Here is a 20930-nt window from a genome sequence, read left to right on the forward strand (position 1 = left end):
ACTTCAAACGTGTCTTTCCCTTCTATTTAAAAAAAAAGGTGAACTAACCCAACGGAGAACCTTTATGAGATATTGAACGCAGGGAACCACATTTCTACTTTTGGTTGTAACTCTTGTTCTCCAAGGAAATTAGGAAGCTACAGCAGCATGTTAGCCTAGCACAAAGCCTAACGAACAAGTTATATCTCAACTTTTCTTCGCTAAACAGGAGCAACCACACGTGTCACTCGCTAACCGCTCATCCTGCATGACCGCTTGTGGTGGCAGGGGGCGGGGTTATGCTCAGGTGCAGAGGGAGAGAGGGGGGGAGCGATTCAGAGAACAGGTGCCGGGATGAGGGATAATCAGGCTCAGCTGGGGGCAATTGGTGCCTGTGTCTCTCCCGGTTTAAAAACCAGCAGTAGCGAAGGAGAGGGGGGCGACGCAGCTGATCGAGGAGCAGGAAGCGGAGGCGACGGCGCGGACACGAAACGACGGGACCAGACAATAAAGCTTGTTACGTACCCCAGCCCGAGTGTGTTGCCTTGTGTGCCGAACTCACGTGGTAACGCAGAGTCGTTACAGTGGCGCCCAACATGGGGCAGCATGGATAACCAAGAGCAACAGCCGGATGCGCCAACTCAGCCGATCGTGGCGCTCGGGCAGATGTTGGCGGGGATCGCGGCCATGCAGCAGGAGCAGGCGGAGACGAACCGGCGGTTCCTGGGGGCTCTTCAGGAAACGGCTGAGAGGCAGACCTTCGCCCTGGAGCAGATCGCCGCCCGGGCAGCGGTAGCTGCGCTGACGCCGGCCCCCTCTCCGGGGCCCTCTCCTCTGGCAGGGGTGGCCCTGCACAGGATGACGGCAGAGGACGACGCGCAGTCGTTTCTGGATTCGTTCGAGGCAACAGCGGGGGCGTGTGGCTGGCCGGCGGACGAGTGGCCGGTCCGGCTCTTGCCTCTTCTGGCCGGAGAGGCACAGACTGCGGCTGCCACCGGCAACAAGGCAGGTTTACGCGAACGTGCGTAAAGCCGTAATCGACCGGCTGGGCCTGTCTCCGGAGGACCACCGGCGAAGGTTCCGAGTGGCCAGGCTGGGCGTGGAGGACCGGCCATTTGTTTTTGCTCAGCAGCTGAGGGACGCCGCCACCAGATCGCTGCAACCCGGGGCAGCAGGAGGGGCGTAGGCAGTGATGGAGAAGGTGGTCCTGGAACAGTTTGTGGGCGGGCTGCCGACCCGAATGGCGGCATGGGTCTGCTGCCATGGCCCTACGGTGCTGGAGATGGGGGTAATAGAAGAGTCCAACAGTGCCTGGTCTAGCCCCATTGTTCTTGTTGTCAAGAAGGATGGGTCTATACGGTTCTGCGTGGACTATCGCAGGGTGAATGATGTGTCACGTTTTGATGCGTACCCAATGCCCCGGGTCGACGAGCTCCTGGACCGACTGGGCACTGCGCGTTTCTTCACGACACTGGATTTGACCAAGGGCTACTGGCAGATTCCTCTGTCGCCAGAGTCCAAGGAAAAGACGGCCTTCTCCACTCCGTTTGGTTTGTACCAATTCACCACGCTTCCCTTCGGGTTGTTCGGTGCCCCAGCCACCTTTCAACGCCTCATGGACCGGGTGCTGTGTCCGCACGCTGCATATGCTGCCGCCTACTTGGATGATGTAATCATCCACAGCACCACCTGGGCGGAGCATGTGCAGCGGGTGGGCGAGTCCCTGAGGCAGGCTGGGCTCACCGCCAACCCGGGGAAGTGTGCAGTTGGACAGAGGGAGGTACGGTATCTGGGGTACCACTTGGGCGGCGGGTATGTGCGCCCTCAGGTGGACAAGACCGCTGTGATCGCGGCCTGCCCGCGGCCCAAGACTAAAAAAGAGGTGAGGCAGTTTCTGGGGCTGGCGGGTTATTACAGGCGCTTCATCCCGAGCTTTGCAGACCTGACCAGCCCATTGACTGACCTCACCCGGAAAGGTGCCTCAGATACAGTCCAGTGGACGGAGCAGTGCCAGTTGGCGTTTGAGGAGGTAAAACAAGCTCTCTGTGGGGAACCGCTCCTTCATACACCTAACTTCTCTCTTCCCTTTACTCTGCAGACTGATGCGTCGAACAGAGGGCTGGGGGCCGTTTTGTCCCAGCAGGTAGAGGGGGTTGACCGCCCTGTCCTCTACATCAGCCGGAAGCTATTTGAGAGGGAGGCCAGGTACAGTACGGTGAAGAAGGAGTGCCTGGCCATCCGATGGGCGGTCGACTCCCTGCGCTACTACCTCCTGGGACGCTCTTTCACCCTCTGGTCGGACCACGCCCCCTCCAGTGGCTCCACCGCATGAAAGATACCAACGTCCGGATTACGCGGTGGTATCTGGCGTTACAGCCCTTTAATGTCAAGGTAATCCACAGGCCGGGGACGCAGATGGTTGTGGCCGACTTCCTCTCCCGCTCTCATGGGGGGGGGGGGAGTAGGTTAGGCCGGATGGCTCCCCGACCTAAGGCTGGGGGTGGAGGTATGTGGTGGCAGGGGGCGGGGTTATGCTCAGGTGCAGAGGGGGGGGGGAGCGATTCAGAGAACAGGTGCCGGGATGAGGGATAATCAGGCTAAGGTGGGGGCAATTGGTGTCTGTGTCTCTCCCGGTTTAAAAACCAGCAGTAGCGAAGGAGGGGGGCGACGCAGCTGATCGAGGAGCAGGAAGCGGAGGCGATGGCGCGGACACGAAACGACGGGACCGGCAGACAGGTGCGCCCAGTGGCGAGGCCGAGAGCGCACCAGACAATAAAGCTTGTTACGTACCCGAGCCCGAGTGTGTTGCCCGCAGAGTCGTTACACCGCTCAACAGAATGAGATGAAAACGAGACGGCTCACTCATTAGCTACTTCCACCCATCCGAAATATGCAACTGTTAGCGGAGATATATATATATGGAAGGGAAAATGGTATCTGAATTCAGTCCTGTTCTTGTTTATTGATATTACACTTGCATTTCAAACTGACAATTATTTATTTTTACTCAATATGACACTGACTGCTACTTTATTATCCACTGTGGTATGTCTGTATGCAACCAACTACACATACATCATGTTTGATTTTAACCAGCTGCTTAATTAGCAGTCCATTTATTCAGTGTTCTGCAGTTATGTCAGCATGTTGCAGCAGTGCTGATAAAATATTCAGACTTTGACATTTTTCCGTGGATTGTTTGGCACATTGCTGCAGTGCAGCGGTCCGAGGCCACCAACACATATCCGTGTTCATGCTCGTTGCTTTGATTGAAACGAGCTTTGAATGATGAGACGGAGCATGCCGCCGCCATCATTCAAGGGTGATTAAATGCTTTAATATAGGCAGCAGCTGCTGTACACCATTTAATCACCAGCATCAACACGAGGCTGCAGCTCTGTGCAGCTCCAGCAGCTCCGCTGCAGCCACCAGCCTCTCTCACGTGCATCTCTCTGATCACAGTCCCAAATTATTGTTTCAATGAGTAAAGGTTTTCCATTGGTATAGTCCAGGAGTCAGCAACCTTTCCTATCCAAATTTTTTCTTCGTTTACACTGAGCGTCCTCACTACGCTGGACTTTTAGAGCATCGCAAACGGAGGAGGACGGATCCGTTTTTTACTAGCGGATGCCTCAGTGTCTCATTAGCTGACACAGAACCAGCAGCAGTAGTGGAGTTGGAGACGTGTCCACTTCCTGAAAGTATATTTACTTTGCTCAGTTTGCTGCAGCAGTTGCAGCTTGATACTTTTCAGCAGATGCTTGTTCTGGAAGAGTCTTTCAACATTAAATGTTTTGTTGTTTGCTAATTTCTTGCCACATATCAAGCATACAGGTCAGCCAGCGTCGTTGGTAGTGAAAGCAAATTAATACGTCTACGCAGAATTAAACGCGCTCCGTGACTTTTCTTTTTATTTATTTATCCGTTGATAGTTTAGCGAGGGCGGGGCTCTGAATCACGAGTAGCCACCTGCAGGGGAAGAGGCTTGACAGCGACGTAACAGGATGTGATGCACATTTTAGTTAAAGAAATATTTAAACATTTATTTTCAGTGAGCCGCGACAGACAGGCTAAAGAGCCGCGGGTTGCCGACCCCTGGTATAGTCATTATAGTATTACTTTTTATACCACAAAACATAAGAGTCTCACTGTACACCAATGGCACTAAAAGCATCCCAATATTTGCTGATTTTTCATAAAAATGGTTTTAACCAATAACAACTTCAAACCTGCACACACAACCAACCAAAAACGAATGAGTCATTTGCAGTTCTACCCTGAGATTAAAAAAGAGAGATACACAAAACAGGTAGGATTTAATTGGTATTTCCGAATTGAAGACCAAAATCTCAATTTCCCAATTTTTCTAAAGAGGGCAGCCATTCATAGCAGTAATTGCAGTATGTTGCTTGTCAGGAAACTGTAGGTCATAGAGGTCACACCAGGGGGTTTGCATCCTTATGTAGTTAGGTTTAGTCTACTTGCACTTTAGGAAAGGATTGCTTTTGGTTGTATAGGATTCTTCAGGTTAGGGTTTATGCAGAGGAAATATTAAATAATGGATTATTTAATATTTCCTCGATATAAACCCTTTCCCTGACCTAAACCAGATCTCTGATGGTAATATGAATAGCCTTGAGATTCTTGTGCCAGTCCACCCCGACCCTAAGTGTGCATAGTTGGTCACATGATAACAAGATGAAGAGTCTACAGCCATGCTAGTGGCTCTGTGAGGATGTACCAGGCGGCAACCTCTAGTTCTAAAAGGTGAAGTCAATGTACCTTAAAGCTGCATTCTCTCTCCTGACCACCAGGGGGCGACTCCTCTGGTTGTATAGAAGTCTATATAAATGACTCTACTTCTCTCTTGATTTATTCCCTCAGTAAACATTGTAAACATGAGTTTATGTCTCAATTTCTAGTTTCAAGTCTTCTTCAATACAGCATGATGTTCATCTAGTAAATTATGGTCATTTAGAATCAAACATCCAAAGCGCTAGATGACAAGTTAAGTCACATATGTATTATAATATAAAAGTGACTCTCAGGTTTAGAATGAACATCCAATTTCAAACCAATGTTGTCTTCATGGAGAAAAAAGCTAGAACTGACCGACTTGAAGTAATGTATCAGTCAAACCATAATCCCCAGAATGTAATCCACGAACCATGATACAATGTTCTCATGTTCCTCTTCCATGTCTGGCCTCCTAAAAATGTCATGCTCCCTCTGAGGGCCTCCTGGGTCTAAAGATGGGGGTGAGATGCTGGAGCAAGAACACATTCACACAAAGCTAAGCTTTCACAAACACGTGCCGGGACACAGACTCCCACAATACCCCAGTAATACACACCATGACCAAACCATGACCCTGTTTTTTATCCTGGGTTTGCTAAAAACAGCCATTTAAGAAAAGGAAAGAACAATATTCTCTATCAGAGAAGAGCTTGTATTTATCTTACTGCAAAGGTCAGAAAGCATGGTTTTATTTCTCCTCTCTCCTCCTACACACAGGCCATTCATTAAGGGCAATATTTACCTTGACATTTGAGGCTGACATCAATTCTTTTGGCTCAGTACGAGAGACAAGCAGTGATGGAAAAACACAAAGAAAGACTGAATTCAGCCCTGATATGAACGTCCAAGGATAGAGAATTCCTTCTGAAGTCCTGAGTTTATTAGTCTGGTCTGACAATCTGTCCAACACCATGCACCTGCCTGATTGGTGCTTATCTTGTGCACCTGTGTTGAGTGTTGGAGATGCATGTCCCATAAAACTGCATTTAAAATCCAGGGCTTATATTTGCTTCAATCACTGAGCTCAACCACCGTAGATTTGGTACAGGCGTCTGTATGGGACAGGTCTTATGTAGACAGACAGGAAGATACTAGAAAATAACTTATTAAAACCAGTATGAATATTATTAATATTCTTTTGATGGACATAGTGAAATAGTCAACAATGGATTTTATTATTTTATTTTATTTCTGAAAGCTTAAACAAGCTAAGGAGTCACACCAACTAATATGTAGTTATGAATAATGGGTCAAAAGATGATGTGTAGTATAAAAGATGTTTCTTACAGTGGTGGCAAAGCATGATCACCATTCCTTTTAGCTCTAAGCTAAGCGTCTTTCAGCAGCCTCACCGCTCTCATTAACTTGTTTCCAGCTGTTTTCAGTGAAAAACCTCTGATGTCACACACTGTACTCACCAGACGGCACAGTTAGCAACTAGCTGGTGAACATAGTGAAGCATTTGGCAGTCGAAGAGCCGGATGCGGTTGTTGGTAGAGACCAAAACCAGAGCTAAAAAGGTGAGTAAATGCTGGACTTACATGTGTCAAGTGACCAGAACTTCAAATGAATGTTTAAGTTGCTCCATGTCTGCGGAATGCGTACATGAACAACTGTTTACCGTATTTAAATTATAAGGTGATAATATATCAGCATTGTGTTCACTGCTTCTTGTGCTGCCCCCAAAAGGCTCAAAAAGTGCCGGCAGATTTAAATTTGTAGTCTTAATACAAGAATAATTCTTTAAATTTGGAGACCGATCATGGTAATGGACACGTCTGTTGGTAGGAAACAGAGGTCTCCTGTGACAAAGTCACAAGCAGTGTCCACCCAACTATCCATCCTGAGCTCGTGGAGGGGTTGGAGATGCCTTCCCATTGTCATGGAATACAGTTCGCCTTTGTTTCTGACAGACAGACAGGAGAACATAAACATGCAGCATTTCATCAGACTGATGCTGCTTCTTCTCTGGCAAGGACAGACTCCCTGTTCTGTCGCTCCACAGGTGGACAACATATTACATTTATATTTACAAAGGCTCTACAATTAGATAAACCATCACACCTTTTTGCAGGTTCTAAGGACATTGCACCCTCTAAAAGCCGGCAGGAGGAGGTGCAGACTCTCAGTCGTACTTTGCATTAAAATCTGCGAGGGTAACATGAAATCTGCACAGATGCCTGCCACTAAACCCACAACATAAGCGTCAGGTTGATTCACAAGTTATATCCCATTCCATTACCCTTCTTATTACTCATTTCCTGGGATCACCTTCCTCTATCGCTTCCTCTGGTGCACAGTCCGGGCCCCATTTCCTGCCTGCACACGCCAACAACGCGGATCCTCGGAGCCTATGGCGGAGCTCGACAGCCTTCAACATGATGGATGTGACTTCACATCCAACGCCATCATCGTCGCGTGATTCGCGACATAGGCTAACCGGGCCGGCTCCTCGTCTCAATTTATATTGTAATACCTCAGCAATATTTAATCCATTAGGTTTCCTCCAGGGCCGATTAGCGGAGGGTTAATTAAAGACGCTATTAGACCGCTCCGAATTTCTAATGGGATGCAATCCCTGCCCCTGTGCTAATGCTCAGGGCCTCCCGCTGACCATGACGGCTGAGAGAACTCATCTAGGAATACACTACATCTCCCAGAATTACCTCTCCGGGACCTTGAGGCTGGTGTGAGTGATGGCAGAGGAAGCCTTGCTGATTTACACAGATAGTGCTAAATGCTCGAATGCAAGGGAAGGAAAAGTCAGACTGAGTAATATTAAATCACTCTTCAACATGGACTCCTCCAGAGCAAACGGAGGGGTTTAACAGTCTTTCAGTTCGCTTTCAGCTCAGCCATCATCCTCAGATTGGGAGAATTTCTGACCCGCGCCCTCACCAGGCTAACACGCAGATTAGCCAGCTGTCAGCTGTCTCGAATCCGATCGACAGAGCCGAGTAAGCATGGCTCGTGGCGACAACTTGAACTGTGACAATCAGTCAGTCAGGATTATCCGCCGTGGTGGGAGTCGTATGGAGGCAGACACATGTACGGCTCTACACGTTAATGAGTTCACCGAAGCTAAAAGGCCTATATGCTAAAATTGGGCGCACGCAACGGTACAGCAGACAATCACATGGATATTTTTTATTTCCATTAAATATATTCAGTTACTCATTTCTAAAGGTCCCTTATTTTAACCCTCATCACTGTGTCCCTGGCCTCAGCTGTAGGCTGGAGACAAACGCACATGCATGATGGACGTTCTGGAGCTTTTGATTCACCGCCCTTTTGCATCTTTGTCAGTTACTAGAGCCGGAACATTCTAAGTAGGTCAATGGAAAGAGAGCCTAGCTGGAGTTTAGTTGGGACAAGCAGCAACCACCATGACTTGCTGTAATAGGAGACATGTCAATCATGTAAAAAAGTCCCTAAACCCAAAGCTCAGTGGTGCATTCTGGCAGTCTTTGTCAACTTGTCAAGTCAAAAGGACCAATATACTACCATAATTACCAACCAGGAGTGTTTTATTAATCCGTTTTTGCTTCAACAAGTATTAAAAAGTATAATTGTCTTCACTTTGTTCTGTTTTATACAAACATATTGCAATAATGCAAGGGTTTGGATTCAGTAGTTGAAGGAAGAATGATTTGTTTGTGTAAAGGATACGTCTTTTTTTCTTCTTTCCTTGACATCACATTTTTCTTGATTTCCACTCAACTGACAGCACGCTCATCATGGATCTCTGATGATGGCTTGTTTGCAACAAAAAAGCACAACAACTCTCACGCTCTCTCTCGGGGGACCCAACCTTAATGTCAACGACACTGTTTCAGTGATTATGTCAAGCCGTAAGAACAGAGTATTCTGGAGAAACAAGAATAATAAATTGCCAAAATGGAAAATAGTCTCAAAATACAGGCAGCTATAGTATAAAAATAATACGCGAGTTGACCCATATTGTATAAAAGTGGAGGTTTATTCATAGTAACGTCACGCATTGGTTTGTGGACTATGGTTTTGAAGCATTTAGTTCATTGCCATCTTGGTTTTGATTGTCACCATCTTGGTTTTTTTAAACCAGAAGTGGCACGAGAGGGTGGAGCTAAGTACAACAACGCTGAATAGAGACATTTTTAGGCGAGTAAAACATTACAATGCATATTCAAATTTAACTGACAACATGCTGCGAAAGCTTCAAAGTTATCAGACCAAAACAACAAAACTCCCAGACTGGACAGCGACCTGTCAATCACAAGGTAGCCACACCCTAAAGCATATCCTGCTTTATGGTCTTTTTTACTTTTCTACAGTTGAACCCTGCTGCTAACTTGGTAGCATGAACACAAAGAGAGAACGTACAACCCACTTAGTGATGTTGCCCGCCTGCTTGCTCCATATGCTAGCAGCCAGTGGAGCCCCTACATATCTCACTGAAGCAACACTGCACTATGTTATATTAAGATCATACTTTATTCTATACGCATGTTCACTGGCGACTCCCAAAAGACGTGCTCTGCAATACTTGGAATTAATTTCAGAGGTGTAAATGTGATGAGTGATCACATGTCCTACACACAGACTAAACTGCATTAGACATTCAACACTGGGCTATATTCATGCGATCACTACCTCTAAGCAAGCGCAGGAGTCAAAGGTCGCTGCTGACAGCAAAGAGCTCCCTTCGGCCGGCTGGATGATGCATTCTCCCGTTACTGTATTACTGCTACGATCAATCAGACGCTGATTATCTCTCTATAGGCCCTGTGGAAGAGAGCCAGGTAGATGAATGTTATAGAGGCTGGCACGGGATCAGGGATGCAGCTCTGGCAGCAGTATACGAAGAGCAGCATCCAGCTCGAGTGTGAGAAAAACATGTTTTTAGTTGTAATAAGCTTCAAACTCAGACACAGGGCAAAAACCGCCACCGCTGTTCTCATTTTGACTCGATCACTAGGGCTGACTTATTTTATTTTTTTAATGGAAGTGACTAAGAGCGTTGAAAGAGGCTTATATTAGAAGCACCGCATTCAAGAAATGTGTGAATTCCGGGATGATTACTGCCAGAGAATTCTGAGAGCAACACTCAATATGCTAGTCAGAGCGTGACCTCACACAATCACACTTCCCAGGAGTATAAAAGAAGCGAATGAACAAAATGGATGAATACAAAACTGAATTAAATAAGACATCCATATGTTTTCCTGCCGCAGAAATATAGGGGCTGCCTGGAATCCTCTACTAGATAGCAGGCCGACGGCAGGCCACTGGCTTGAAATGTTGTGTCTGAGATATGACTGACAATGAGTGTCTGACAATAGCTATCTGATTTGTATTGTGCTCACAATTAGCGACCGCACAGAGGCCTTCTGTCCTTCACAGTGTCATATGTCTGGTGGAGGATGAACACAACACCGTCATGGGAAGTCTGTCACAATGCAATCACATCAAAGGACCTTTTGCTCTTCCTGAGCCCTCGTTTAGGCTTCAACCACTACCTTTTTATTTCTTCACTGAAACTATCAGATAGTTGAGCATTCTTTATACATGGTTTTTCTCTATTGACTATTTTCATGGCACTAAATCCATGTTATGAGCTGTATCTCGTGTTCATTTTAATGTCATGATGAACAGCCTGTGAAATGGCATTTAGTCTTGAGACACCATATAGACTACACATGACACTTATGGCTGAGCGCTGCATTCATTCATCCATTGGACGGCCAGTGATCTTTCATAACAGCTGATGGGAATGTCATTAGTTTTGCAGTATTTGGAAGGCAGTGACCTCCGGGACTGAAAGTGACTTGCAGTGAAGCTGCATTCTCTCTCCTGACCACCAGGGGGCGACTCCTCTGGTTGTATAGAAGCATATGCTTCATGTGTTAAAGCTGCATTCTCTCTCCTGACCACCAGGGGGCGACTCCTCTGGTTGTATAGAAGCCTATGCTTCATGTGTTAAAGCTGCATTCTCTCTCATGACCACCAGGGGGCGACTCTTCTGGTTGTATAGAAATATATGTTTCATGTGTTGAAGCTGCATTCTCTCTCCTGATCACCAGGGGGTGACTCCTCTGGTTGTATAGAAGTATATGCTTCATGTGTTGAAGCTGCATTCTCTCTCCTGACCACCAGGGGGAGACTCCTCTGGTTGTATAGAAGTCTATGCTTCATGTGTTGAAGCTGCATTCTCTCCTGACCACCAGGGGGCGACTCCTCTGTTTGTATAGAAGTATATGCTTCATGTGTTGAAGCTGCATTCTCTCTCCTGACCACCAGGGGGAGACTCCTCTGGTTGTATAGAAGTATATGCTTCATGTGTTGAAGCTGCATTCTCTCTCCTGACCACCAGGGGGAGACTCCTCTGGTTGTATAGAAGTCTATGCTTCATGTGTTAAAGATGCATTCTCTCTTCTGACCACCAGGGGGCAACTCCTCTGGTTGTATAGAAGTCTATATAAATGACTCTACTTCTCTTGATGTATTCCCTCAGTAAACATTGTAAACATGAGTTTATGTCTCAATCTCTAGTTTCAAGTCTTCTTCAATACAGCATGATTATTTCGTACATTATGGTCATTTCGAGTCAAACAGACCATAAAGCAGGGGGTGCTTTAGGGCGCTGCTGTAATTGACAGGTCTTCACTGTGTTGTCCAGTCTGGGAGTTGTATGTGTTTTTGTCTTAAAACTTTAATTCATTCAGAGTTTTTTCACTTCATGAGAGTTCATTTTAACAATTAGGTTCCAAAAGCCAAGATGGCAATGGACAAATACCAAGATGGGGATGGCCTAAATGCTGAATTTGAAGCTTCAAAACCGCAGTTAACAAACCAATGGTTGACGTCATGGTGTCAACATCCACTTTTTAAGTCTATAATATTTGGCCATAAATAAGTACTGGTAAAAGTGAGAATTTAACTGCGATAGTGCCAGATAAAAAGTGAGGGGAACCCCAAAGTCCATAGGGTTCATCCTCTGCAAGCGATGAACGTCTGTGCACAATCTCATGGCAATTCATTTAATTGTTGATGGAATTTTTCAGTCTGGACGAAAGTGATCAATTCCATTCCTCAAAGCCATGCCATTCACACATGTTTAAAATACAGAATTAAATAAAGGCTGTAAGCTTACAAGTGGTATTTGTGTCATATATAACCCATTTTCAATCTATTACTTCTCACAAAAGCTATCTCCTGAATTTATAAAGTAATCTATCAGCTCTTGATTGGCTTTCCTGCTCCAAACTTAAATTTGATGGGCCTTTTAAAAATCCAATATATGTCTACCTCTGGTTTAGAGCATTTTCTTGACATAAAACAAATGCTACGATGTTAGTATTAGAAATCTCTCATGGACATGGGTTCTTGGCCCTTAAAATGATAAACTCCGAAACAAAAAGTAATTATGTCCAAGCCAATACAGAGGTTAAACCTTAAAGTGACCTTGTCTTGTGTGAAAGTCATTGCTTAACCCTGGTCTTTCATTTCTAATCATCCTGCTGTTACTGTGACTGATCTCTTATCGTGATTCCACGTGACCTCTGACATGACTCTTCTCTGTCCAGATCAGAGGAGGGGGTGGGTGGGTATGGAAAGGTAATAATCCACAGCAAGGTGAACTGATCAGAGCCGTGGGCCACAAACACATGGGTCATCACGACACTCATTGACTACGTCAATGTGCTCCACTATCGAGGACGGCTTCAGCAAATAGTTATGTTACTGACCTTGTTCTAATAAGAGCAGGGAGACCAAAGAGGCATGCGGTAAACAAGGAACAGGAGTCTGCACATGCTTTCCCCTGCTGATGACGGTTCAATATTCATCAGCAGTGTTTCCCCTACGTTATAATAGGGGTGCGGGGCGCCCCCCTGAAAAAACCCGCCGCCCCCCTGTAATTTTTTTTTAGAACGCCAGATATCAGAAGTAATTTAAGGTTCACTTTCCTATAGAACAGGTCTACACCTTGTTCTGTTATTAAACAAACTAAACGGCCGTATGTTATTGATCGTATCTACACGACAACTTGTAGATACATGGTCGCGTCTACTTCTCTGCTCTGTGTCGCGCACGGCCGAGTTCCGCCCCGATGCGCACAGGTGAGACGCAGCGAGAGAGAGAGAGAGAGAGAGAGCGAGACACGAAAAATGTGTCGCGTGCTTTTCACAATGGGATTTGCTGCTTTAAGATATCACTATTTTAATCTGCGCGATCACACAACGCGACTTTTAGAAGTGCAGCCGCTTCAAAAACGCCTAGTCAAAAACGCGCCCGGTGCGCCTGTGGAGCGGGCCTGCGTGCGCAACCGCAGTGACACGGCTTGTTCGTTAGAGCTGCGCCTCGCCTGTAATCCAGACGAGAGCAGCGGCCGCAGCAGGAGGTGTTGTCAATAAACTGTGGTCAAGTCGGACAGTTTTAGGCTGCCTTCAAAGTATACACAGGAAATTACAAAAAAAGTCACAGGAAGTCCTGTTAGTTCCGATCTTTAGGCTACTTGTAGTTTACAGATCACGTTTGGATTTATTCATGTGTGTTTATAAATATATTTTTATGTAGAAATGTGTGTTTAGCTGCATTGCTTTGTTCTTTTTATGTCTGCCTGTGAAATACATTACCAATGGTTTTGATGTTTGTTATATAAATATGATTTTGTATTATCAACCACACAAGATATGTTTTCAGATTAAACATGAGACAATAGAAAAAAGAAAGAAACATGCACTTTATTAGTCCCCTTGGGGAAATTCTTCTCTGCATTTGACCCATCCCTGGTTGGGGAGCAGTGGGCAGGCAGCCCTTTGGGCGCCCGGGGAGCAGCTGGGGGTTGGGTGTCTTGCTCAGGGACACCTCGACATGTGAGCTATGGGGGGAACTGGGGATCGAACCGGGTACCTTGCGGTTTCAGGACGACCACTCATCCCCCTGAGCTACAGTTGCATAATAGTAGTCAACAATCCAGTCAACAATCCAGCATTAAGTATTCCAACTACACATAAAATAAGGATTTTCTCCAACATGTGGTGTTTGCTGTCAGATCTAAGAGCCAATCAGCTCTTTGACGTGGGACAGCAGGCGTTTCCCATCATGCAATGGGCCAAACAGTCGGGGGAGACTGCACCAGCATGCATTGCGCGCCGATCGCCGCCGATCGATTCTGCGCAGAACTGGCTCATCTCGAACGAGCCTATTGATGAGCTGTGCGACTCCGCGCCTTGTGCTTAAAAGTTAGAAAATAGCTAATTGTTGTCCACAATAAGATATTTACTAGTAACTCAATATTAGTTATTTTTTTATTAACTTTATTTTCATTTTTCTAACACAGTGATAGCACTTTTCTTTTTTTTTGTCTGATGGAGCGATCTGGTTTACTTGAAAGGGATTGCAATGCTCTTTATTCTATTGTTTATAAAAGCACAGATGGAGTCACTAGTACTGTGAGGTATTACTATGTAGTACTGTGAGGTACCACTATGTAGTATGTCCATCTGTGTCCCTGTGTTTGTGTGTTCAGGTATAATTAAATAACATAATAATGTAAGTATTACCGTCCACAAGACGAAGGAGTTATCCTGATCACTAACTTTGACCTGCTGATCCTACCATGGCGGTGCACTGGGAGTAGCTAACCTGCAAACTGAGGGTTTGTGTACAACCTGTGCTGTGCTTGTGTCTTTCCCTGCAGAATCTATGTTTAGCCACGTTGCCACAAGTACCATGTTATCATTTCCAACTAAAAGCGAAAATAAAATAAAACCAAAGTTGTAATAAATCATAGTTTTCCTTTACATTATCAGAATATGTGGTTCTTTGATGAGGGTATCAAAAGAACACTATGAATAGGAATGTATGTTTTAAAATACCCACTAATTCAAGGTGGTAAAACAAGAAAGATGAAAACGGTTGACTCCCATTACGATTCCAGGCTCGTACCAAAAAAAAACAGATGAGAACAGCAAGAAGAGCTGATTTTCTTTTTCCTTTTGAAAAACAATCCACGAATTTCTCAGCGATTTACGCTCCCTGCAGCTAATGACAACGTTTTGCTTTTAATGGATTCTCCGAGGGATAGCGGTAATTGAGAAACACATTCGTTGCATTAATTTTTTTTCAGATCCAATCGGAGTGAGAAACGATAATGAAGTTGGAGTGTGACAAAGACAAAATGGTGAGAGACAAAGAGTCAGAAAAAGAGACAAAGCACAAGAGACATTGAACAAAGACTCAAAGATGGCTAATGAGAAAATCATTACATCAGTGGCAATCACAAATTCTGTCAACTAATCAAAAGCCTCAAACAAAACCTGACACTTTAAGTTACATTTTATAGACCATTTCTGTGACAGCATGACAATTAAATCCCACACACAACGCAGACATGCAGACAGACCATCCTCAATAATCAAAGCCCACTAAGGGCTCTTTCTGGGGAGGGCAGCACTTATACCACAGAGTCAGATGAAGCCAGGGCTTCAGCATCTGTTTCCATTAGAGACAGAGGCCGACAGAGGGAGGGAGAAGGGCAAATCTATCAGCCGCTAGGAGCAGCCCACATGGGAGCAAAGATTTCTGCTTGGCCAGAGACTTAGAGGCAGAATATAACTCTCTATTGGAATAAAAGTCCTTGGACACATCTTCTGTTCACATTTTTCTAAAATGCAACCAGTTAGTATTGATAAGTGGAAGTAGTGCCACAAAACCTCATAGGGAGAATGTTGGGTGGATAGAAGGATCTCCAAAAGTCTTGTGCCACATTTCCACTGCATGGCAAGCCAAGGCAGTGGAAACTCGACTCACTCTTTTCCAATACAAACAGCTGTACACAGCACCTCGCACCTCGTACCTTGGTACTTTGGTGGAGTTTCTAAGCGAGCCAAAAGTCAACTCGAAGGAGGAATTAAAACACTGCAGACTACTGATTGGTCAGATTGGTTGTGTTTATTTGTGAAGAGTATTTTGCTGAACAAAGCTTGTAAGTATCATAAATGTTTTCTGCAACAACCCAAAATCCAATGTCAAGATCCCATTGGCTTCTGTCACGCAGCACTCTATATTGATAGTGAGTTTCAGAGTACGATCAATGAGGATCACATCATTTTCTTCTCTTCCCTGGAAGAAAAGTGTGTATCCCGTAAAAAACAAAATCTTGATAGCCTTGCAAGCATTCAAGCATAAATAATCGGATTCCTAACATGCTTTTCACATTTGTGTGTGCACCCACCCCTCTAATGGCTCTACTCCCTCCAGGTTGTTAGGTGTCCAATCATTTGAGAACTGGTACCCTTGACCACAGTGGGGACAGATCATAAAATACTCATATTAACTATTTAACAGTGGCCTTCATTTTTAAAAAGCCCCTGATGAACAATGGTGTCCTGGTGACAGCACCGTCAGATCAGACAAATAACCCATTTTCTCATTCAGGTTGGCTCTTTATTTCATCAAATGGAATTTCCCCACAAGTTTATGTCAAGACAAACACATCTATGAAAGAGAAGCAATTAGAGACTCCCCAGCAGTCTAAAAATAGTCTCGGACCTCTCGGTCTGACCTGCCTACTTGAGCTTATGGTTTAAACAGACACATAGTTTCCGATTCACGATGATAAATAATCATAAGACAAGTGACAAACAAGCTCTCACACACCAATCCAATCCCACAAAGCTGTTGTAAGCCCAAAGGTTCACATACTCTAGCTCTAGACCATTCAGTTTCTTGCAAACATCATGTTGTCGGACAGGAAGAAGTATTTTTCCTTCCCAGATTCTTCACATTCTTCCTTGGCAAGGACCATTTATAGTAAATGGTCTGAGTCATTTCCAACGGCAGTGACTTTCTGTTTCGCGTTGTTTCACCGCAGAAGTCCATCGCTGAACGAGAACATGGGCGATATATTCTTATCCAAATAATCACAGGAAGCCTGACAAACTGCCCTGTTGCCAAACACGCGTGACGTCGATGAAATCCCAGCTCCCACGTCGCTTAGCCAACAAAAATAGAGATTTACCCAAAGTCCTCTAAAGGGGAAAATCTTAGTTTTCCTCATCTACGTCACACCACCACACTACGGCTTCTCTTCTTGTAATCAAAGTGCATTTATTGTCATTCTACAACACATGTTTGCACAATGGAATAAAGGTTGTAGTCCGTTTATAAAACAAAAAGAAAAATAATCCCCAACTCAAGTAGTTTTGATGGAGTGAGAGTCTCACCGCCTGGAGAAAGAAACTGCTCTGTAGTCTGATGGTCCGACAGCTGATACTGTCAGCCAGACAGCTGCAGGGCGAACAAGCTGTTTGAGTTGTTTTTTTTGTGAATAAAATCATCTGCTACAATAAAAACACCATCCAGTTGTTTTATCATGTGACTGCTGATGATGTCATGCAATTCCTGTTGTGTAATCCCAGTTTCTCTTAAATTACCCATTCGAAGATGTTTAACACGCTCACTTGTCGAGGTCGACTGAATAATCGACTTGACCGGGGGAAGCTCTCTCTATATATAGGTTATATATATGTATATAACCTCTACTCAGTAAAATGGTAAATATTCTGTACACTATTTGTCATCATTCACACACTAGTGGGAGGAGCTACCATGCAAGGTGCCACCTGCCCATCAGGACTAGCTAGTCACTCACACACACCGCAGGAACAGCCTGCGGGAGCAATTTGGGGTTAAGCGTCTTGCTCAAGGACACATCAACATAGACTAGCGGAGTCGGGGATCGAACAGTCGATCCTCTGATTCAAGGACGACCCTGCTCACCACTGAGCCACAGCTCAGGACAGCTACAATGTTCAGCTTTTGTTGAAACCGTTTTAGAGACGTTAATTCAGCTGGATGGTCATTTAGGAGGATGCAGTTTGTGTTGCTGCATTGCTTCTGACTGGAAGGTGTTCCTTATTGATTTAAAGAAAATGCCTAACACAAACCAAATGTCAGACTGGTAATGGATACGATTAACAGTCTGGATCTCAGCAGGTCTATCACAGAGAGTAAATGAAACTACCAACCAACCACAGCGTCAACATGTCTGCCGCATCAACACAAACACGTGTCTTATCACTAATTCAAAAAGCAATGCCTCTTGCAGACACCGGAAAGGTTACAAACAAGCGGTGAAACCAATGACCGCTAAAGCTTCGGCCCTTATCAAGGTGTTGAGTCACGGATCGGAAGAAATCACATTTTCTATTGATCCATATCGACCCATACAGATTTTTTAAATTCTTTTTTCACTAGGGTCTCGAACAGTAATTGCCCCAAGCCAGTGTTAGCAGTCAAACATGGGAAATGTCATCCTTTTAGTTTGTAATCGTCATCTATAGTGGCTATTTGCATAAAATACACAACGCTAATTTTTAGATAATTAAAGATTGTAGTATTATTTTGTTCAACGAATTGATTCCTCCTACATTCTCTCCCAGTTTGCTGGGTGGCTTCTTGATGACAGCCATGAATGGCACCTTCACACATCACATTTCGTCCATTTTATTTACTTCGGGCCAGCGAGCAGACTGTTTGGAGGAGGTTGTGCCTCAGCTGTGACACCAGTCTGGAGCCCTGGTGTACGCACAGAGAGAATCTGGTTGGAGCATTTGGCCGTCCAGAGGAGCCCCATGTGACGGGGACTGACCCTGGGGAACGTCTCTGAGATGAGAGGGAAAACCACCGCGCTCCACACATGAATATATTACACACCACATGCACTGAGTAATGGCAGGATCCACATAAAAAAAAAGGAATCAACTGCAATGCAGTCCTGACAACATCTGGCCGGACAAGACCTTGATGAATAATTTGAGTGAAAAATACGGTGTTCAACACTGTGGTAAAGCCCTGAAACAGGGCCAGCGATGACACCGGCTCCCAAACATTCACTTGTTTTCAACCTACCTCATCAAAGCCGCTGTCCTCTTTCTTGAAAGCTGCAAAAAAAGAAGAAAGGAAGAGAGAATCAGACAGTTGCATGTATTGACATCTTTGAAGAATGAACCAAATAAACAAAAGAGTCTTAACGGTAGAGATGCAGCACATAAACCTTGTCACTGGAATTCATTCTGCACTCATTAAAGCAGCACAGGTCTGGGTTTGGATGCAGCACCAGAGCAGCTCACGAGTCCCTGGTGTGGACTCACTTCTCATCATGGAGTTTCATCAGAGTAGTGCAGAGAGCAACACTGACAGGGATGGAAACATCACCCACACAGTCTACCCAAGCAGAGGGTGCAAAAAGAAAAAAAAAAAAAAAAAAAAAAAGAGTACGACCATTTTGTTTTCACATGCGACCAGAAATATGTCATATGCAGCTAAACATATTCATTGGTCTCACCGGAGCCTGACATTTAGCAGGTCTGTTTCTCTCTGTGTGTGTACCATTTATTTGTTCCCCCACCTGCAGTCTGTCAAGACCTGCTCCTTTCTCTGCCTCCGATTGGCTCTGACCCTGATATTCCTCAGGAAAGAAAAACAGGGCGTGTGTTCGTGTGAAACCTTGCCTTGTGCTCCTCCTCACGACTCTAAAAACACACGGGTAACCCAAAACGAAGAGGTTTTTCCATCAAGAAACAATCTGCAGTGCTCCTGAGACCTGTCTCCCTGTGAGCTGCCTGATCCCGACCCAGCATCCTCAGCGGCGACGGACTCATGCGGCTTAGAGCAGCAGCCCACCACAGACGAAAAGAGAAAGTCTCACGTCGTTTGGAAAAACGACGTGAGACTTGCTGTCCAAAACCCTCCTCTTTGTTACCAAGCATCTCCATTACATCTGGGGATTAGGGCCTTCTACACATAAAAGGTGTGTTATGACGTCCCATATTTTGGCATCACGTTCACATGTGTTAAGCCCCACCCACCCCGAGCTGTCAGAGCTGCCATGGAGCCCACACTGTCACTAACTCTACTCCCAGCATAAAGATTAGCTCATTTTGGGGGAAAACTAAATATATAAAAAGGAGATATATCCGGGATTTCAAACTGATACAGCATCTCTAAAAGATGAATATAGAAGCTAAAGCTACAGAGTCGTAGTGAACCACCACATCACCTGCAGATGGAGACAAGAAGACGATGAAATGAAGTAACAACAGCGTTCCTGTAAAGTCGTGAAGGTCTTTATTCACTGTTACAATCATGTACAGCTAACGCAGCATGTGTCCACATTCAGTGTACCTTCAGTAGCTAGCGTAGCACAGACGTGCGAACACTCGTTAATGGTGTGCTAAAGCGGTTGGATGATTCTACTCTGTGGTTGGCCAGGCTGCATTCAAGGGCATTTCTAAAATAGTCAGGAAACAACTTTCAGATTCTGTTAGAAAAATGTACTCGACACCTTGAGGTAAAATCATAGATCAGGACATTTATTCTTCGAAGAAGGAACAGAGTCAGAATCACAACATGATATGTCAATTGCGTATCCTGGACTGCTCAATGAATGAGCAGAGAGTTACCTCTTAAATATATGAATGAAACAATCACAGAAGCTCTCATGACGTCTTCAGATTCGCTTGCATCGGAACACCACGTTCCTCACACAGAGACATGTAGGCATCCACAGTCTCAAGACTATCAGAAGGTCACTGTTAAAGCATACGTATGTTTTAACAGGAGAGTAGGTCAAATGAGAAGCCACAAGCCTTTACACATTATATGATTAATAATATAACTGTGAAACAGTACTTGATTAAGAGTAAATAAGTTTTTCTTCTAACAGATTCCATTAATATATAAAATATTCCACGTAAACCAAATATCTGAAACGTCCAAACAAAGTGTATTTGTTATGTCTGCATCTACCGTGACAAGCTGGGCTCCTCCCACTGATTGCAGGGGAAGACAGTGTTGCATCAATATCTTTCATATTCATGAGGAGGGGGATGAACCGTTTTACTAAGATTTCTGAATCACTCTCATGGCTCAAGAAGCTTGAGAGGACGAACAGACAAATGAGGATTTTTCAGTTATTAACTCCTCATGATGATTACGTTGTCTAAGGAGAAAGCCAGATGGCCAAAGGACAGAGTGCTTCATTGTAAAACTACTTTTTATTTTTATGTCGGAGTGAGTATTTGGAAGCATTTTCAGTTGCGGCCACCGAGCCTTAAGCGACTGCTTCCTTCCCCTCAGAGGGCGACTACACACACATTCCCCAAAGA

The 20930-nt window shown here is 44.9% G+C and overlaps 1 protein-coding gene across 1 annotated transcript in view; it reads right to left on the bottom strand.

Moving 5' to 3' along the window:
• The window catches only part of cdk14 (cyclin dependent kinase 14), a gene marked incomplete at its 3' end in the record, with an annotated part of 151662 nt that overhangs the window by 125244 nt on the left and 5488 nt on the right, over positions 1-20930 (bottom strand). Inside the window, exon 2 of the mRNA XM_079227862.1 lies at positions 18673-18704. Coding sequence (XP_079083988.1) covers positions 18673-18704 — 32 coding nt within the window. The remainder of the gene's footprint in view (positions 1-18672; positions 18705-20930) is intronic.

The sequence above is a fragment of the Taurulus bubalis genome (genome assembly GCF_910589615.1).
Source record: "Taurulus bubalis genome assembly, chromosome: 12".
NCBI lineage: Eukaryota > Metazoa > Chordata > Actinopteri > Perciformes > Cottidae > Taurulus > Taurulus bubalis.